Raw genomic sequence first — 20,150 nt, forward strand, 5'->3', positions numbered from 1 at the left:
TTATTAACCAATAAAACAGTGGCAAGAACAAAGTCATGTTACAGAAAGGGCAGCAGCACAGCATTATGGTTCAATTGACAACACAGCTAGATAGACCAACAAATTTTCAAACAAAATTTGAGTGGAAAATGAGAATAACTACATTAGTTTCACAAATAAAAGAGAACTAATGACCTGTCTCTTTGTTTCCAGGTAAGTATTAAGGTTCCTAAAATTCATATTGTCCAAATTATAACTCACAATCAGTTGCTATTCATAAACTATTGTCTGGTGAACAAAGATTCATTGATATGAGGTGTTACACAGAACATAGGTAAAAAAAATAACACAAAATGCAATGAACACAAACCTTACAACAGTACACCTACAGCAAAAGAGCAGCACATATAATTTATACCAGAAACATATGTACATATTTTGTACCTCAATTGCATGAAACAGCCTTGGCCTGTTTTTCTCATATGAAATATGAAGAGCATGGTAGTTTTGATTTATGTTATAAATGTAATCAATCACAAATGACTTGTTTAACGGGACAAAAACCACATCTTCAGGCACAATATAGAGCAGCTTGCTCAGACATTTCTTGTTTACTCATGTCACCAAACAGATCAGGGTGTTGTTGCATCAGCTCAAGGATTTGGCTCAACTGGGACTCTTGTGCCCTGCATACAAATTACAACCATCATGTTTATAAAGCAAATACCTAAACTCGTTTGTTAAAGCTAGGGTGAAATTCAATCGAAACATTTTTCCAATCAAACAAGTACAAACCTCCGTTCATCTTGTATTTCGTTGTCAGAAAGACTGTCCACCACTTTTTTGTATGATTGTACACTTGTTGGTTGGCATGTGTCGCAAATTGAGGTCAAACGCTGCTCGTCTACATTCAACATCATGTAAGTTTATTTTAAGCAACCCAGCATAAGATGTTCATGTCATGTCAAAACAAGCGTCCATAAATGGTGCATCATGTCATGACCTAATTTTGGGTCCCTAGACTGTCCCTTTTGCGCAGGTTACCATAACCAAAGAGTCAGTTTGTCTTTCTTACCGCCATCACTTGTTTCACATCATGATTTTGCAAATGTTTGATTGTTGCATCACAGTTGTCTCTTTAGGGCAGAGAGACATTAGGAAAACTTTACCGTTTTTATTACCATTCCTAATGTACTCTTACTGTCATACTATAAACACTTAGCTTGGTATTCACCTCTATGTTCTTTCTTCGCTAGGAAAATTGCCTTGCTCACAAACAAACTTGCAACTAGATCATGATACTTGCACATGGCAGCATCACCACTACCATCTTCCCCTCCCTCAATGGAGTCTTCACCTTTCGCAGCTACTACCTCATTTTCCTCATTGTCTAAATTTTGAATCATGCTCTCAACTCCCATCTCACTGAGGGCCGTACACATTGCACTGTCGCTCAATTTCAGTGCTGCAAACAACATTATCATATGCATGTTACGTTGCATCAACCTCCTTTCACTAGTTTTGAAGAAATCTGCATGAGCAAAGATTAATAGAGAATAGGTGTAATATAAACGTACACCATCCTCCCAAGCTGTCAAACAAAATAAAATTTAATATATTGTGGCAATTCATGTTTTCAACACATATTATGTTGCATAAATGAAATAAACACATATAATATATTGAATACCCTGTGTGTTGATGACATCATCTTCGTGCAGGACTGCCTCCTCCTCCTCGGCATCATTTTCTTCAGGAGCTAATTCAGCTTCTACAAAAGTGGAAATGGTGTTTCGACATTGTTACCTTCTTAGTTGTTTTATGTTTAGTGATATATTGACATTTTAACCTTAATTATTTTGTCCTATCAGATCTCATTAGCACAGTATTGTGACCAAGCTAAAAACCAGCTATAGATTTTAAATTGAGGTAACTTGATACCAAACTACATACAAATTCTCAGGGATAAAATCATTGAGGTACACAAATTATTTTGGGCAATAACATTAGGAAAATATCCATATTTCCGTTACCTGGTGTCTCATGTGTAATCACTATTTGTGGTGTTTCTAATTCCCCTGCTTGTGGGTCGGGGTGGTGTTCCACTACTAAAGAATAGTCTTGCTCAGCATACATTTAAAATACAAAAATAGGTTTTCTCTTACTTGGTTCGTCATCACCACTGGAGTTTTCAGCAGATAACATGCTTGAATCCAGCAATTCAGCTTCGATGTCCGCCCTCGCCTGCAATTGCCCAAAATAAATTTTAGGCTGGAACCACAGACATGTAGAAAGCTTTAAATATATGATTTATTTTTAAACTAAAATGTGTTTAATTGAGCTACTAACCTGTGGACTAATATCATCATCATTTTCTTCTGCCTCTTCGTCATTTTCAATTGTTATATCCTCAGCAAGTAAATCAAAGATATCAGGCTGTGTGTGCAAAAGTACTTTTAAATTACACTTTATTGTGATTCAAACACAAATTTCACCTCTTCACCGCCAAGTGGTGTGCTTGTATTTAATGTCACGCCAGTTTCCACCTGTAAAAAACATTTTTTTAAGAAATACGACACAAATGCAATAGCCTACACCAAATATGTATTTATACAATACACTATTTACCTGTCCGAGTTTTTCCATCATTACTGCACATCTTGCAATTTCAGCAAGATTTTTTTTAGTGTAGTTTTTCTCAAGATGTTCCCTTAAGCTCACTCGTCGCCTTGGGTGCTCGGTCGCTTGTTGCTTTTCACTGGATACCGAGGTACTGGCTTTAAACAGGCGAAGGGTCCAAATTAACGCAAAAATTGTTGCAAACGTCGCCGCTATACCCCATGCAACTGTTGTGCAATTGTCCACACCCAACCACATGTTTATTGAAATTTTCTACACAACAGAACACAGTTAATATGCAGTCGAAACAAATAAGTTATGTTCTTCGAAATTTTGTCCATGCAAAGCTTTTGCGAATAGAAATACGGTTACCAATCTATTATATTCCTCATGTCATCTAGATTATATTATAATTCTTTGATTATAAGGATAATAATTCTAGATTAAACCACGAGTCATATACCCACGTAGACTTTGCAAACAGTAATTTTCATGACATCTAATTACCAGAATGACTTTACTACATTAATCGGCGACGTTAGTAAACAAACGCATGAGGCATTTTAAAAATTAAATGCTTTTAGAACATTTAATCCGGACCCCTGTGATCAGATATATTAAGCATTTACAATCACAAAGTAATTTTTAAAGAACAATTCACAGCACAAAGCAACAGTTGTTACTGACCGTAAAATCAAAATTTCCTTATATTTCCAACAACAAAATCTGAAATCACATCTGCCGGCGACGTTAAGTAGGTATGGCCTGCTCTTGGCAGTAACGACAAAAAGTAGCATATGTTTGTGGCATTTCATGGAAGTACGACACCCTTATATCATGTAAATTCTACGTTTCAATGTTGCGTTGGATCAAGTGTTGGTTACCGTTATTTACGAAATTGGGTCCGTGCAACTTTTATAACAAATAACGATCATCTCTGTTGTAAAGTAAAAATGACAACCATATAGGGAATTCTCTGTCGCTAGGGACTCAACAATGCGGGAAGAAAAAGTCAAGAAAGCAGTATGGACATATTTGGATATTTGTGACGCAAAATATATTTTATGTGACATTTCTTTCCAATAGGAGACGGCGCGCAATCAGTTTTTCTCTCAAAAACTTTTTTACTGTCAACCACAGTTGTGTTTAAAACGCTGAATTCCTCTTTTTTGAAAAGAAAATTGCACTCATCCCCATTGAAGTTGCAACAACATGGTAATGCTTGGCCTAGCGTAGTCTACGTGACCTTTTCAGTCATTCGTAAATATCACATCGGGCTATCATGCGGATTTCATTGCCTCTTGTTTCAAAAGTTGCCTCATTCCTTTTACTTACCGAACACGTCATACCGAACATCCAACTCCACCAAAGAAACCAACAGTGCGTGTAGGTGGTCTGACCCTTAGCTAAACATGTTCACCTGTGGCCTATTGGCTTAAGCAAAAGATTATCCTACTATTCTGGGTTATGATGTGAACTCTGACAGGGACAACAAAACTGTAATAAAACGAATCGCATAAAACGGTTGATGAAATATGCGATGTGGCGGTTGCATTGTGGTGGCCTTACTCACGAAGTCAGCATACTGAAAAAAGGTAGGTCTGTTTTTGAATGTGTCACATTTCAAACAATATAAATGTACTGCGGAGTTTACCTTGACATAGCGTTTGATCTGTTTTTGAAGTTTGTGATGCGCAGGCAAGCTGCGGTGCTTGACATGTTCGAGAACAACTTGTGATAGCGATAGATGTAACCACAAACTCCTCAACAAAACTTGGGCCTTTTGACTGCGGCTTTTTGGATACACACTGCGATTATTGTCAATGACATGATGTTCATGTTGTCTCCTATAACTCTCTTTTCGGCAGTTTTTGTAGAAAAATTGTCACGCATGGGTAGCACCATCCTTAATGATGTTATCCTGCCGTAAATACGGTCTTAACAAAGTAATATACGAACTTGAATATTTTTTGATATTGTTTTTGTTTCGCAAACGTGTTGCGATATAGACACCCTGCAGGGTGCATGCGACATTTGTTTATAAGGGATATCTGCAAGTGTGTAAGGGATATCTGTAATGTCAAATTTATCTCGTCCACGGCGCAACGGAAAATGTCACGTCGTCATCAGGATAACACTTGGGAAACGGCGGCTTTAGCATTGAGCTTTTGTACCGCAAGGAGACCCGAAGCCCGGGGCCCTTGGGTAAAAAGATTATTACGTAAGAGACGGCAGAGGCAATACGAGAAAGTGGCTCTTCGAGACGACTCGCGATAAGAGCGATGCCTGGTGATCTGCGAGTGAAATCGCGACGAAAGTCTTCCGCGTGTGGCTGTACTTCGAATCAACATGAAAACAGTTGCCGGAATTTTGTTCCTGTCATGGATTGCAATCTTGGTCGGAGCCGCCCCAGAATACGCTGACTATTACGCAGGTAAGTTTTTGTATTAACTGGTGAAAATGTTGTGTAAAAATTCATTGTAACAAATTATCGTGACGATATTGTTTGCTTTTCGATTTTTATCGTGGTTTCAACAAAAGTTTTACAAAAAAAGTCGTACTACAAGGTTTTACCAAGTCAAAAGCAATGCAGTAACTGGTCTTATACTGTAAGAGTGGGACACTTTCACTATAGGCTATACATTTATTGCAAATTATTATTTAATCAGTCTATATTTCCTGACTAACGATTAAACCCAGCAGCAGTAATTTCAACAAAATATCATTGCTGGCGAATTTACAGGTGAGACAGGAAGTTTAATCGAAGTATACAAGGTTGGCAACGTATACCTGCCATACCACATCGATAAGATCGGCGTTATAGTTAATCTTAGCCTTAGCGCGCCGCATACGCGAATTCGCGAAGAGATATTTGCAACAAACATCCTGAGCCGCTCTTCACGTTTCCCAGCTCCACTTTCTCGATGTGGTGCGCCGGCAAAATTGCCACTGCTGTGATTGACAGACCACACAACAAGTGTACGTCGAAAGACCCATCGACGGGCGGTCGGCAATCCTATTTTGCGGGGTTTTAAAGCGGTTCCAATACTACCGGCTTTCAATACTTCTGTTATTATTGCAGCGGAGTACGACGAACAAGGCGAGGTGACGGCAGCTCCATCCCCGCCGACAAATCCACCAGGTACGGGAAACGAAACGCATTGTTTTCGAGAGTTTGACACACCGCCAAGCCCGATATAATTACCAACAAATCAGCACCCATGTTTTTTTGCAGGCCAGGCATTTCAAGTCTCTTGCGATACTGACGCCTTGACGTTATTGGTCAACAAAGCCGACTTGTCGAAGGATCTGGTGCTTCACGTTCCGCGGGTACGTTGCATTTGAGCCCCGAATCCGTGACTTTGATGGACCGCCAGTCGACTGGGTCTCCAAGTTTAACGCGCTTATCTCGTCCGTTTAAGCATAAGCAGGCCCAGCACGGTACCAGACGGCGCGATAATGTGTCATTCGTCATTAGCTGTGCGTCGTTTGACAAAGGACGGCGGGCACTTTTTTATTTGTTTGTTCTTCGGTCGGGAGTGGGTACGTGATAAAGTTGGGATAAAAAGGTGCACTTATCGTCATAGAAACTGAGGAGGCAACCCCCAGGATGTCACATGTGATCGCGCAACGATATTTTGTAATCGAGATCGAATGTGATCTAATGGCCCGAAGTTACGGATTCACACCTTGGTCAACACATGGTTCAAGGCTCGCTTTGCGAGTTGAATTCTCCAAGATAAGCTGATTAACGTGGTTGCAATCTTTTGTGTACAGCGCACCCACGATGTAATCTCCCGTTGGCTAGACACCAGTTTTTGGGACATTAGCAAGGTTTACATGCAGTGTTGCAGGCCCGAATATGGTGCAACCTTTATGCAAGCAAAAAACTGTAGTTCGACACAAACTTGACCGAAACTTGGTCGAATTATTATTTATTTCTACGCCATCGCCGCTTCCAAAAGTTAAAACCGCTTTCTTCAACGATTTCTACTCGCCATGCGCAAGAAAAGAAAAAAAGACGGTTAAAAGTTTGCCAAGGGGTAAAACACAAAAGTGTAATGATTTTTTTAGTATGTGGTTCAGTTTCAGCTACTCGCTTCAAGGCCCGTATAACTCATCTACGGTGTGTTAAACAACATAATAAGGGCTCTGTTCAGTTGTTTGTGTATTGGAAACACAACAAACCATTGCACTTTGCGTGAGATTTGACCTTGATATTAAAAGGTCTGATCGATTCGCTTTCACGAAAGCGCGCCGCAAATTGGATGGAAATGCCACAGAGAGCGTTTTCTGCGTTAAACACAAAAGTTTAAGTCGACAGCGCCGTCAACGTTACCCGCAGCACCATAAACCTTAAACAACGGACACTGTCGATGGATCAGCTTTCTTTGTAAACCACATGGCGATGCAAGCGAACGATTGTTCCAAATTATCACTAGTTGTATATAAACCTTACAATGCGATCTGATTGTGGAGCCGATTCTGTAACTCATCTGCAGATCAGTTCGTTGAATACCAGCGGAAGTGCATTTACTTGCAAGCCAACTTCACGCCAAATATATCGTATATCAAGATTAATCCGGAAGAGGGTGACAGCAGAATACAATGCGTTATCGCGTTACAGCCTTCGGTTATTTTTGTTTTAGCCGCAAGTCTGGAGACACAATGCATTATTGATTGCCAGCGGTTAAGTGTGCAACACATAACCTGGGTGGGAATTAAGTTAAACATAACCATGTACCTATTAATTTGGATTTATGAACCACAAATCCAGAGTTTCAAACTTGTGCAATGATATATCACAACGAAAATGAATTTTTAAAGTTGTTTTTTCTGCTGTTTTTATTGTATTCAACAGTCCATCGTTGAAACGAAAACATATCTTCCTATTCCAAATAGCTGTGTTGAAATTATCATAAAAAAATTAAGGCAAAACCGATGCATTGCCAAGCACTTAAAGCTGTTATTCATTTTAATGGCAGATGTTTATGCACCGCGTCAAAGCGCCTTAACAGGTTGAGGTCTAAAACCGCCAGTCCTTCGGTAATCGCGTTACAACAACAAGCAGGCGCTCATTGCGAATAGCTGATCAAGGAAAGATCTAAACCCAACTCACGGATCCGCAAAATCTACACGATGGCATAAGCGGTGTTGATTATTAAAACGTTGCTTCGTCACGCGCCAGTGAACTTGCACCTGATACCGCTCTCTCGTCAAACCAAACGAGAGCTCCAGCGGCAGTGAAAACGCATATTCTTGAGCAAACGATCATGAATGCTTGTCTGGCATGTGTGGCGTATTTGCTTTTACTAAATTACAAAGAAATGCTCTTTGCCAGTGTTGCCTAAGCGGTAGTGGCTTGCGTTTGTCGGTGGAGGCAATTAACTCACCAGCGCTCTCTCGGAGGTGAACTGTGTGGGATTCATTAACGGCTTTCACAGAGCGGCCCGAAACACCCACGAGACTGTTTACGTTTCTCGTGCGGCAACAATTCGCCCTTGTATTAGTGTAACAAGTGGAAGTTCAAAGCGAATAGCTGGCAAACCGCAACCGCTCTGTGCAGAAAGATTCAATTTTGAGCTCAGCTCCCACTTTAACCAACAAAAGGAGACTGGCACCTTGTCCACAAATTCAATTTCAACCCAGACTGACGTTCGCTTTACAGGAAAAGAAAAGCGGAAATTCGTGTGTGGAGTTGACGCAGTCTTCGCTAACTATAAGCTACCGTGTTGCCCTCACATGCCCTCAAGTGGTCAGCCAATCCCACGTTGGATCGAGGATATTTTTGCACCACGAGGCTCTCCTTGTGCGGAAAGGAGCCGTTGTCAGTAGAACGCAGTAAGTCACGGTCGCTAACGTTAAAATAATGTCCAATATAATTTATTTTATAATCTTTTGATATTATTGCTTGGGGTGTATGCAATCGCCTTGTCAAAAGATCAGTGCGTATTTTGTTTTCAAGTGGCGGTTCCATTTTGAAGCAAACCGTGTCTGTGATAACTGTAATGCACTTCATACATGACTTTTACGATCAAAATTGAATCTACTTGACAATGATCCAACTTTGTCTCTTACGACACAACAGAATTCTTGTGCCCACGAATCTCCTTGCCTCCCACACAAAAACCGTCACGCAGTGACGCGAACTGTTTTTGTGATTGACAGCCCTTACACCACGCTTTACACAATCGTCTTGGAATGCGAACGGCCAGACGTAGACGACGGAACCATTCCACGCGCCGACTACCTTGTCTACGAGCACAGGATCTCATCAGCTTCTTCGAAGAATTGCAAAAGAACAGAATGTCCATACGCCGAACTTTGCCTCTCCCCTGACCTGGTGCACGGATATTATTGCATCTGTTCCGATTCGAACGTCTGCAACCGTAAGTGTTCTCGTGTTGTTGTCAGTAAACAGTGTAAGTAGACTGTCGGTAGATTGGGCGTTTAAATGAAACCACACAACTAGGCGTATACGCAACACTTTGCGTCTACCGCTTTTTTTGCTACACATAATTTGATAAGAAAGAGTTGCAGCTCATTTTGGCGATAAATAACCTATTTTAAAAAGCAACGATCGTCAGTCTCTTGTATATCGTTTATATCAATACCCGGCAAGTGTGAAAAACTAAGTTAATTCTTCTTGGACAAGAGTAATACATATGGTTTTTTTTTGTTTACAATTAAAGCAAAACCAATATCTGTCCATGCTCAACCGATGTTGTTTAAATCAAAGCATTTTTCACACAGTGACTTGCCCTGATGATTTTTATGGGTGTGAGCGAGAGAATTCATCCCAGCTTCTTTTCCCGAGATTACAATGCATCAACAACATGTGGTTGTGTGACAAACGCTTCGACTGCAAACTGAAAGTAAATGAGAAGTTTTCTTTTGTAGTCCAAGGTTTACACTTTTCATACACTTTTTTTGCTGAATCTTGCACGGTGTTGTTGAGTTTGGTGACTTTCAACAGTGAATTCGTGAAAACAACAGGGTTGTTTGATTTTTGTGTTACTCCAGGACGACGAGACGCCATGTGCCGAAATATGGTCAGAGTGGAGCGCGTGGAGCAAATGCAGCGCATCGTGTGGCAAGGGAGACCAAACCCGGAAGCGGAAGTGCGACGTGTCGTTCACACGAGATCCGGACAGGTGTAAAATCCACCGTCACGCACTCGGGTATGCGGCATGACTCACGCTTATTGATCTGTTCAAATCAGTGGGAGCATTTTGTATGTGATAAATTTTTCAACGGTCACCACGCCCAACTGTATCAGAAAAATAGCAAATCCTTGATTACGTTGTGATAATTATGAGCACAAGCGTACCTTATTAACTAAATATTGCCCAAAACTTGGCATTTTTCTCTACATTAAGGTGCAATAAAAGTATTGTTTACAAATAGTTGTGTGTGTTGAAGATTATACATGCTTTCATTCATGCAAGCAGAGCGCCTATATAAACAGTGTATAACACAGGATATTTTATTGTCTGAAGTTAAAATTAACATAACACCATATTCAGATTGCCAATTGTGATTGGGAAAATTGCCTGTTTCTTGTGGTAAGATTAGTTTTTCATCGGGTACTGTTATTTATTTCATTGGTGAGTTATTTTCCCCAGCACTATATTTTGTGCACACGTGGCCGATCGCTTTGAAGTGGAAATCCCCTCACGAACACACTTGTATGCCTCCACCCAGACGATTAACACTTGTTGAAAGCACCCACTAGTCACTGTATAACACTTACCAACAACTGACCTTTGTCTTAAACAACCTGGTTGTTCGAATATGCTTTTCTGTTGTTTCAAATATTTTCTTTCAATAAACCCTACATACTTCACAACAGGTGCAGTCGGCGGTGCGCGACAAACAACCAAACGGACTTGGAGCTGAAATCTTGCAAGCTGCAGAGTTGCTCAGTGGTGACGTGTGATCGACACCGCATGACTGTGGTGATTCCCCGCGAAAAGAGCATGACCTCTACCGCTATCAAGCGGAGGATGACGATCGGCGGCGACCCTTCTTGTTCGCCGAGTCACAATGACACGCACGTCATTTTCGTGACGTTGTTAAATCGTTGCAATACGACGTCACATGTGGGTACTTCGTTACGTTTAGGTTGTGAGGCGCTTATTTCCTGAAACATTTTTTCTAATATATCTTTTTTGACCACACCCAGGACATACCGGGCACAAATCCCGATCAGGTTTTCTTCTTGGTTTGGCAAATTATGCTGAGCGTATATTGCGCTCCAGTGGGGCCATGCTAAGAAAATATCGATATCCTGCAATCAACTAGTTACCAGATATATTGTCTTACATGGCTTTATGACGTGTCCCATGGTAAACAAAATAAAACACCCCTACTTAATTTAAAGTCAGGCACGCCAGTGCATTGATGTATTATGTTTTTTTAGCGATGTCGCTCATATGTTACAACATTTTTTCTACATTGTCACAGGTGGACGAACACACTGTTACGTACCGCAACGAGATCATGTTCAAGCCGTCCACTGACCCGGCAAGTGTAATCATGCGGGATATCGGTCATTCCTATGCGGTCAACTGTCGCTTCAATCGCCGGCGTACGGTAATCCTGAGAAGGAAAAAGCAGACGTCGGTTAATGGAACGATGGAGTTGGCGGCCTTAAAGTTCCGGAATCACAACAGCGAGGAATGGCCTCCAGGCGAAAATTTGGTTGAGCATTACGCAAGTGGCGACGGGGAATTTGATTTTAAAATGGATTTGTACACAGGTAACGAAGTATTTAAAGTACAGTATCAAAACGACGGCCTTGTCAACAACTACTTTGCTTAGTTTTAATAGTTTGGTCTAGTATATCCCTTGCTAATTTAAGGTGTTTAGTGAGCAATTAAACGTTGCTGCTGATCAAAGTTTTGAGACAATCAATTCTGCAAGTTAAAAAGCATTGCTATTTCTGCAATTGACAGCAAAAATAACAATTAATGCGAAGCAAAACGTCTGATAAACTAACTACACTTAATGTTCAGATTCGACCTTTGCTAACTCCTACCTCCGAGACGAATATCCCCTGACCAAAAAACTTCGCGAGGAGATCTTTATCGGGGTTCGTTTTAACACCGATGACGTGGAACTGAAACTGGTGGCAGAGAAGTGTCAGGGGACTCCTGATATCCGAAATAGAAACGACATCTCATATGTTTTCATCGAAAACGGGTTGGCATGGAGTTATATATACGTGGGCGATTGGCCCAAACGACCAGGGAATAAACGACGTTCCCTCGCGCTCGATTGCCTTTCAAATTTGGCATTTTACCTCAAGTTTTTAAATGTTGCACCAGAAAACAGATATAGGTCAACGAATCTACGTTTTTTTTTTCACTTGTTACAGATGCCCTGTAGATGACACAGTCAAGTTTTACGACAGCGGCAATGAAGCTTCAACGTTCTCAATCCAGGCGTTCAAATTCGCTGACGCTTCACTTCCGTACGTTTACTTTCGATGTGACGTAGTTGTTTGTGACGTGGGTGACGAAGACCCGTTGTGCCAGAGGAACTGCAGCAGTGTAAGTAGGCTCGATGTGTTCTTGACGTTGACCCCGAAATATGTCTAACATTCTCCTTTAATTTTTTTAATATGTATTGAGTTTTCCTTAAAAATTCATGCGGTTTTCACTTTGCACAAAATTGCTTCAATGTATTTAGAGCTCATACAACCGACGCAAACGAAGCGTCATGGATATACCGCCCTCTGTCGACGATGAACGCATTAGGGGTCACGTGATTCAAGGTCCGATCGTCATCGATGATGATTTTGGCGAACTCATGGAGAGCGACATTCGATCGGAGGAGAGCGCAGTTATTCACCGTCGGATTATAAATATTAAAAGTATTGCGCAAGATGTTGGTTATAGTCCATATAAGGACTTGTTTTGTGACAAATTAGTTCGTATTAGTGACTTTCCCAGCATACTTTCACCTTTTCGTCAAAGCTAATAGAAATATTTTTACTTCAATAGCAACAGTCGTATGAGAAAGGTTTCGCAATTAAGTACGTTTAAAATTACTGTCGAAAACTGGTTGAAATACAGATCATTTAATGGAGGCTACATCAAAGACATGTTATTTATCGTGGGACTGATTTCATGACACGGCAGTTTATTGAATCGTATTTGTCACAGCCGACGGATTCTTCGAGGAGGAAAACGGATTGAGTAACTCGGTCAGTTTGTCGCATACGACGTTCATCGTCATTGGTGCTGTGGTTTGTGTGACGTTGGGAGCATTTGCCGGCGTGTTCCTCAGCTTCCGGATAAGGAGGAGCAACCCTCCCACTCACGTGTGATCCGCACATTCGGAGCTTTCGTCTTTAACGAGGGCGACTCTTCTTCTGTAAGAGAAAGACAATGAAACAACTTGTGCATGCGTTGCGATGTGTTTGATTTTTATGCGTGTCACTTGGTCGCGAATCTCGCACATGTAGGCTTTACGAAGCCATAATAAGTTAATACAACGATTCTTTACACAAAATTGTTAATGCACTGTTTTAACTTGCGTGTCCGCTGGCCCCACCAATGGGGGTGTAGCCGGTGTGGCGCTCGGGACCCAAACCATTGTGTGTTTAGAAACTGAGGGGTTTCCACCGTACCGGCTGGGTTGTATACTTATAATATCATGTGAATTCAAAACAATTAGGTTCTGAACATGCACAAGGGCTTTGCGTGCATCACTTCAAACAGCTAAAGATCTAACGGAAACCACCTGGACAATACGACGAGAATGCCAATTTCAACATTACTTGGAAGGATTGGTCAGAATAAGACATGCCCTGGTCTGTTGTGTCAAATTTTGTTGTCAACGCAGCAGGGTTATTTCCAAATCGTCTAGGTTTATTTTAAATAATTGCATTGCCTACAACTGAAGTTGTACGTGACTCTGGTAACGTTCTCGCAGAAACATTTCCCTAGCAATTGCGAAAGTCACGTATTGTTTCCTGATTGCTTCAGCGACTGGCTTCATTGAACTAATTCCAAATAGTTTTCATAAAATTGAAAGTTTCTGAGGAAAGGAAGTAACTTTCGATGCGCAAGTAGAATGGATTCGACAGAAATATTAGGAATGATTTTACATTTTGATCCTCGCGATTATCTGTAGATTGGTTTGGTTCGGGAACGCAACCTTTTCCAGAATCGTTACGAAAAGATCACTCTTGTGTGTGACTCAACGAAGAAAAGTTAATTCAGCTTTAGGCGATTTCCATCACCCGATAGATATATCAGCATATCCTTGCTTGTTCTGTCGGCATTTGGAAATTGCTCTGTGGTAAGGCAGATTTGCTGTTATAAAATATATTGGATTCTAAACTTGGAATGTCACTTTATGCCGAAAACTTGTGTTTGCAGATAAGAAAAAGCTGACAAATTCACAATTAAAATGATTGGGAAATTCTTGTCGGCGATGTTGTTATGTGCTGCACTGACAGCTGCTTACCCAGTTTGTGGTAGGTTTATAAACTAATTTACAAATTAGGTTATTAGATGTGAATTATAGAACAATTACAGAGCTGTTTTTGTCTTTCTGCTATCATTCACCACAATCCTAAAATGCGGAATTTATTATGTGATTACCAGTTTTGTAATCTTCAAAAAGCAGTGAAACAATATTCATGCTAGCGTGAAATGCCAGGGCCACAGCATTAAGTAATTATGGCATTTGAAACGGTTGTAAAGAAAAACAGAAAAAATGTTAAAATACAATTTATTGAAAACTGTGGGACAATTGCAACAGTTTTGATCAATCTCTCACACGAAAATGCTCCATCTGTCTATATATACGTGTTTAAAAGAAGCATTGACTCAGTCTTTTTGCCATTTAAGACAACAGTCCAATGACCGATGACTTGCGAGAATTGATGGGTGATTACATAGAACGGCTGCTGCCATCAAACAACAGTGCAGCGATGATCAGTATCCAACTTACTGACCAAACTCAGTTCTACACATTGGATAAGGCTCTAGCCGCCCTCAAGGAACAAGTGCTAGCTGCAACCAAGTAAATAATAGGCCTTTGTATGTTGATCATTTTACATTTTAGAAACCGCTTGGATCCTCTACTCACATAAACTGAGCAAAATTTAGGACATTTTAAAATAGAAAACACATTGCAGCGGATTTGTTGTTCGTAGATACGAATTATCTTGCATCTTTTTTCAGGAGATATATTTTTGTTTATTACCTTGACCACAGTTTAAAGTCTTATAATTTGAAATTTAAAATGATTTTCGTTAAATTTTGGTACAATTGTGCTTAGTTATGCGTGGTATTTGCTAAACTTTTTGTGCACGTAATATTTGTATATTGTTGCAGCCAAACCAAAGTTGGATTGTTAGCCTACCATTCAATGGCAGTGTTATCCACGTGCAACAATCCAGAAGATTTCTATGGCGTCAACTTACAGGAGCTTATCCAACAACGTCTGAAAGCTCAATTCTTCTACAAAAGTAGTCATAGAAATGATCAATAAGTATATATTACAATTTAAGTGCGTGTTGTAATTGCAGACAAATACCAAAAGTTGGCTTTTGACGGTTGGTACCAGTATGGTCTCGCTCTGCAGGCACTATGCGTTGGAGGTGTGCAAGTCAAGCAACATGACATCATAAAAGCGTTGCGAGGACAAGAAAGCGACGGCAGTTGGGCGTACGGAGTCGGTGGGTCGTTGTTGTACACACAAGTAAACAAAGCTCACCTCAGTCTATGAGGAAAATGCTTATTACCCTGTTGTCTGTTGAAACACCGCAAAAATACAGTTTGATTCTAAAAAAATTCCTTAATTATGGCATTGGCTTCCCAATACCCTGTGTGTGTCGTAAAAGTGGTAAAAAACTTTTGGGTTTAGACGAAACCTCGCAGATGCTTTTGGGTATCCTATGCGTGAAAAATCAGCGCAATGTTGTGAGGATTCGCAACATGGCGGACAGCGTTGATAAGGCAATTGAATCGGCTGTGGCCTACTTGGAAGCATCGGCGAATACTCATGGAGAATCCACGTATTTCGGAAACCGCTATTCGACACCCGAGGCGCTGCTTGCGTTGAGCGAGGCCAATAAAGTGACTGTGGTTGATATGTCGATGTGCAGGTACACTGACGGTTTTAGCGTTGCTGTCTTTAACCTTTTCAAGAAGGTTTAATTAAAATGTTGTCTGTAGCGTCGCTGCAAAGACCATTCTTACTCCGTTAAGTGATGACGACCAACTCGCTGCCGTGTATCAAAGGCTGCCTGTGATTAGCGGAAAGAGCGTGCTCGCCCTGCAGAATAACTGGACATGCGATGAACCTGGTGGGTTTGCAATCATTAAAAACTGTTTCTTGACCACGTGTTTGCTTTGTTTGCTTTGAAAACTTATGTTGTATAAACGTTAAAATCACAAACAATTCCATTCATATGTAAGATTGTTTCTGCAGAGTTCAATTGAAACGAAACTAATGCAGTACTTCAGTGGCGTCAATTAAAGTTATTATCGTGAAATTTGACATGTTACGTAACTGTCGTTGGCTTTACAAATGCTGCACGATGCAAACCTGAAAAAATTCCACTTTGGTTGATGTTTAAATGTCAAGTACTTTCGATCGAAACTTTGTATTTCCTCAGGCACCACCGTGGAACCGAGCGTGCCTACCAGCACCACAACAACGATAGCGACAGACGAATGCATTGATTACACGGACAAGGTGGACTCCGAAACTTACATCACTGTCACTATGTTGGTGATCGAGAAATTAGGAGTTAACTATACCGGACCGTACGATTATGTCCAACTAGTGGATAACGTTGTCAACGGCACGAAACTCATCGGGGTCATGAAGCAGGCGGAATGCACCGGAGCTTTTAAGTTGGTTATACTGATGTTTGCGTTGGAAATGAAATTAAAAACTTCTTTATGACGTTTAATAACTAGGTGGCAACATTTGATGTTTGTATTTTCAACTTAAAGATTGTCAACTGTCTAAAATGTGAATAACGTTGCTTTCAGTTCAAGGCTACGTGCCAGCCTCATACGTTTCCCACATTAACTAAGTGAACACTTGTTCGTGCTTATCCAAATTTATGTTATCAAGACAATTTCACATCCTAAGATTTTGCACAGAAAATATTAACAATTTATCCAGAATTAATGAAAACCGTATCCATAACCTCCCATGTCTGCCACTAGATACGAATCGCGAATGACTACTTGGGGAGCTTCCATAACGTCTGTGAACGGTCTTGCGGCCAGACCCGAAGAAAGAGAATATTGGTCTCAGCGTGACGGAGCCACTGGAGCTTCTCATAACAGCGGTGCAAGCAGCTACGTTCCCATAGATAATGAAATGCTGTTGTTCAAACTCGCCACCTGGTAATATGAGTGCCACCAGGAATGGTTGTATATAACATGTGGTTTACCTACATAGCGATGTGGATGCTATTAGGCCTATGTGTCTTATTTTTATCGCAAATAAAGCATGGCAAATACACACAAAACTGTCACTTGTAAATGGGAAAATAGCGTTGGTTACGAATGTCAGTTATCCTTAATCGCAAATAAAGCATGGCAAATACACACAAAACTGCCACTTGTAAATGGGAAAATAGCGTTGGTTACGAATGTCAGTTATCCTTAATCGCAAATAACGCATGGCAAATACACACAAAACTGTCACTTGTAAATGGGAAAATAGCGTTGGTTACGAATGTCAGTTATCCTTAATCGCAAATAAAGCATGGCAAATACACACAAAACTGTCACTTGTAAATGGGAAAATAGCGTTGGTTACGAATGTCAGTTATCCTTAATCGCAAATAAAGCATGGCAAATACACACAAAACTGTCACTTGTAAATGGGAAAATAGCGTTGGTTACGAATGTCAGTTATCCTTAATCGCAAATAAAGCATGGCAAATACACACAAAACTGTCACTTGTAAATGGGAAAATAGCGTTGGTGACGAATGTCAGTTATCCACTACTTCACATTCTGTCGTGGACTCTTGAGTTCAATGCAAATCTAAAAGGCTCTGTCTGTGCAGAAGTAATGACGTAAGGCGAAGATCCCCAAACTGTTTTACAATGCGGGTTCAAGTTACACCAGACAAATGTAGCATAAATTAATGACACTGTAAGGTTGTCGCACGTTGCGTTAAATTTCTCTATAACGCTGTATGGGTGGGAGTTCGTAAAACTACACACCACGCGACAGTTATTGGTGACTGGACTAAGTTTGCAACGTCTTTGCAGCTGCCTGCAATTAAACTATTTAAAATATTGTTCCGTGACAAGGTGGTTGGGGATCCATCACGTAAATGGCGCCACCGCTTTCTATTCTAAGCACCGTCTTCCGTGTAATAAAGAAATAAAGAAATTTAAACTGCATTCTATTCTCAGGGGTCTCAGGAGTACTTTTCCCTATTTCTTCTGTCCAGAGCCAGGCAGTTTTGATAATGAAAGTAATACTACTAATGGGTATACAGGTATGAATCCCACACCAACAAACTGCTTGGGTTAGCATTCGCAAATTGGATCCTCTGCTACCAAAAAGAAATATTCTCTAATGACAATGTACAATATCTGGCAAAGCAGACAAATTTAAGTTCTTCTATTTCAAGACCGCAAATTTATTCCACACTGCAGTTTCATTAACCACTTGCAGCAAACACAATCAATATCTGCATGTTGAATTACACAAACAATAAATTTTAAACACTATTTAAAATACTAACTGACTGAGCAGGTCCGTGAAATCAAGTTTTTATGCTAAGTTAAAAGGGCAAAACCTATGCCGAACATCTAGTCTGTGTATACTTCATCATCCTCTATCAAACAGTACAACCCATAAAAAAGATTCGTAAAGCAATACATGGCCGGGGCCCCCATTTCTGACAAGTACTTGTTTGTGAATGCAATACCTTTCACCCGTTGGCTTATCCTTGCATTGCTCTGATCCAGCATGAAAAACAGTTTACCAGTGGTCACATTCCACATGTAAGCATTGCCATCTAGTGCCACACAGGAAAGAATTCGGTCGTCAAAAACAGATATCCTGCTGTTTGCTATATTGTCTTTTCTCTGACCTTCAATTGAAATATAGTCAAATAGTGGCACCGACGATTTTCTGATATCCCAAAGTGTTACTCTGTCCTTTTCTCCAATACATCTTGTTATTAGTTGCCTGTCATCTCTAGATATGTGAAGATCCTTGATCCCACCACTTCCAGCAGACCCTGAAAAATATGGTTGGAACATGTCAGAAATTTTCAGGATAACATTCAACAAAACAAAGTCTAATACAAAATTTACAGTTAAACATTGCTAAATAGTTTTGCCAATGTTTTGGTAAATTATCAATAAATAAATATTGTTAACTGTAGTTTTGTTCCTACCTGATGCACTATTTGTAAATATACCTAAAACCATACAAGACATGTAATGAAAACAAAAATTTTAAAACATAGTGTATAATTGCAAATGTTTCACACAAATCTATTTACTCACTAAAAAAGTTTTACTATATACCGATGATTGTTTGTCTCTTTTTTCTGTTTTTGCATCTCCAGTCCACAAGTGCTGTGGTTCCATTTGTAAGACCAGAAAGATGAAAAGGACTGGATTTGGAAAAACAATGACATGAAACATAGCAAGGGAAGGAAAGGTTGTGAGCAAAGCCATCCACAGGTGTTCTTTCAGCAAAATGCTTTTCAATGCTTTTGACCAGGACTGTCTTTTTACCCATGGAGTAACTTACAGCATAGACATCATCTGTTGCCACTTGATTTCCCTTACAAGCAAATGGGACATCGGTAAGGTTTTTGCAGACAAATTCATCGGTTTTGCTTGTTGAGCCCAATCTGACAATGGAGTGGTTATAGGTTGGTACGCATGTTGTAATATAATTCAGTGGTTTTCCTCCATGCATGACAAAGGAAAAATCAAGGAACTGTTCATACTCACACAACCACACGCTTTCATTAAAATTTTCCTGACCATAATCTGCCAAAGTGTGCCTGAGTACGCCCTGTCCATATACCAAAGCACCTGAAAAATCTGGTGCTGCCTGCATGTCAAGAATCGGTAGGGCTTGTCCGTCCGTTCTCCCATAGACAATGCGTAAATACATCTGTGACCACGTCCACGTATTTGCATCTTTAATACGGCCTATGCGATTTTCTAAAGCGCATTGTGAAAACGCAGAGTGGCTGTGAGACTTTGCGTAAATTTCATTGTTCCGAATAACTTTGGCAATGTTTTTTGATTGTTTCGTGGGCGGGCTTGAAGTTTTGTGACTAGCTGGTTGAGGTTCACATGACTTGCCGTTGTGTTCACCGTTTATCTTGAAGTAACGATTTTTTTCGGGGTCAAAGTAAAAACCCGGTATGTTAGGAGCTGAGTTTTCCATCACAGATGGCGATCTTCACTTCGTTGATTTCTCTTTCACGTGGGACATAGATTAGAAACTGTAATCCGTCCACAAAATTTTGCATGAAAAGCAAGTTTAAAAAATCCCCGGGGGATTTTTGTAATCGATGGCCGC

General features: G+C 40.4%; 4 protein-coding genes across 4 annotated transcripts; 2 read left to right on the forward strand and 2 right to left on the reverse strand.

The window, feature by feature from the left end:
* Positions 1-26: 26 nt before the first annotated feature.
* Positions 27-2,867, reverse strand: LOC145889455 (uncharacterized). Its single transcript, XM_082980411.1, has 8 exons — positions 2,608-2,867; positions 2,475-2,525; positions 2,329-2,415; positions 2,145-2,223; positions 2,013-2,087; positions 1,670-1,750; positions 775-883; positions 27-665 (listed from the first exon to the last, which is right to left on the reverse strand). Exons 1-8 carry the CDS (start codon positions 2,854-2,856, stop codon positions 551-553), a joined length of 846 nt encoding a protein of 281 aa, XP_082836537.1. The 5' UTR covers positions 2,857-2,867; the 3' UTR covers positions 27-550.
* A 1,996-nt stretch (positions 2,868-4,863) lies between these two features.
* Positions 4,864-13,116, forward strand: LOC145889254 (uncharacterized). Its single transcript, XM_082980174.1, has 13 exons — positions 4,864-5,032; positions 5,681-5,740; positions 5,834-5,928; positions 8,267-8,439; positions 8,767-8,987; positions 9,352-9,473; positions 9,622-9,779; positions 10,451-10,700; positions 11,065-11,359; positions 11,616-11,802; positions 11,978-12,152; positions 12,292-12,475; positions 12,768-13,116. The coding sequence occupies exons 1-13, from the start codon at positions 4,948-4,950 to the stop codon at positions 12,929-12,931; spliced, it is 2,169 nt and encodes a 722-aa protein (XP_082836300.1). The 5' UTR covers positions 4,864-4,947; the 3' UTR covers positions 12,932-13,116.
* A 579-nt stretch (positions 13,117-13,695) lies between these two features.
* LOC145889289 (transcobalamin-1-like) lies at positions 13,696-17,107 on the forward strand. The gene is made up of 9 exons (XM_082980225.1): positions 13,696-13,908; positions 13,989-14,086; positions 14,463-14,637; positions 14,952-15,085; positions 15,146-15,295; positions 15,484-15,724; positions 15,795-15,925; positions 16,238-16,478; positions 16,800-17,107. The coding sequence occupies exons 2-9, from the start codon at positions 14,020-14,022 to the stop codon at positions 16,984-16,986; spliced, it is 1,326 nt and encodes a 441-aa protein (XP_082836351.1). The 5' UTR covers positions 13,696-13,908; positions 13,989-14,019; the 3' UTR covers positions 16,987-17,107.
* A 1,172-nt stretch (positions 17,108-18,279) lies between these two features.
* On the reverse strand, positions 18,280-20,074 carry LOC145889641 (uncharacterized). The gene is made up of 2 exons (XM_082980633.1): positions 19,136-20,074; positions 18,280-18,843 (listed from the first exon to the last, which is right to left on the reverse strand). The coding sequence occupies exons 1-2, from the start codon at positions 20,013-20,015 to the stop codon at positions 18,410-18,412; spliced, it is 1,314 nt and encodes a 437-aa protein (XP_082836759.1). The 5' UTR covers positions 20,016-20,074; the 3' UTR covers positions 18,280-18,409.
* Between the last annotated feature and the right edge of the window lie 76 nt (positions 20,075-20,150).

This window comes from Ascidia mentula, chromosome 2 (genome assembly GCF_947561715.1).
Source record: "Ascidia mentula chromosome 2, kaAscMent1.1, whole genome shotgun sequence".
Classification (NCBI taxonomy): domain Eukaryota; kingdom Metazoa; phylum Chordata; class Ascidiacea; order Phlebobranchia; family Ascidiidae; genus Ascidia; species Ascidia mentula.

Coding starts and splice junctions, on each gene's coding strand:
- LOC145889455 (XM_082980411.1), bottom strand. CDS start 2,856: ATGTGGTTGGGTGTGGACAATTGCACAACAGTTGCATGGGGTATAGCG. Junction 2,526..2,607: donor TGATGGAAAAACTCGGACAG/GTAAATAGTGTA, acceptor TGTTTTTTACAG/GTGGAAACTGGCGTGACATT. Junction 2,224..2,328: donor ATGATGATATTAGTCCACAG/GTTAGTAGCTCA, acceptor GGGCAATTGCAG/GCGAGGGCGGACATCGAAGC.
- LOC145889254 (XM_082980174.1), top strand. CDS start 4,948: ATGAAAACAGTTGCCGGAATTTTGTTCCTGTCATGGATTGCAATCTTG. Junction 10,701..11,064: donor GTTGCAATACGACGTCACAT/GTGGGTACTTCG, acceptor ACATTGTCACAG/GTGGACGAACACACTGTTAC. Junction 11,803..11,977: donor TATGTTTTCATCGAAAACGG/GTTGGCATGGAG, acceptor CACTTGTTACAG/ATGCCCTGTAGATGACACAG.
- LOC145889289 (XM_082980225.1), top strand. CDS start 14,020: ATGATTGGGAAATTCTTGTCGGCGATGTTGTTATGTGCTGCACTGACA. Junction 14,638..14,951: donor CAAGTGCTAGCTGCAACCAA/GTAAATAATAGG, acceptor ATATTGTTGCAG/CCAAACCAAAGTTGGATTGT. Junction 16,479..16,799: donor GAATGCACCGGAGCTTTTAA/GTTGGTTATACT, acceptor GTCTGCCACTAG/ATACGAATCGCGAATGACTA.
- LOC145889641 (XM_082980633.1), bottom strand. CDS start 20,015: ATGGAAAACTCAGCTCCTAACATACCGGGTTTTTACTTTGACCCCGAA. Junction 18,844..19,135: donor AAAGAGACAAACAATCATCG/GTATATAGTAAA, acceptor CATATTTTTCAG/GGTCTGCTGGAAGTGGTGGG.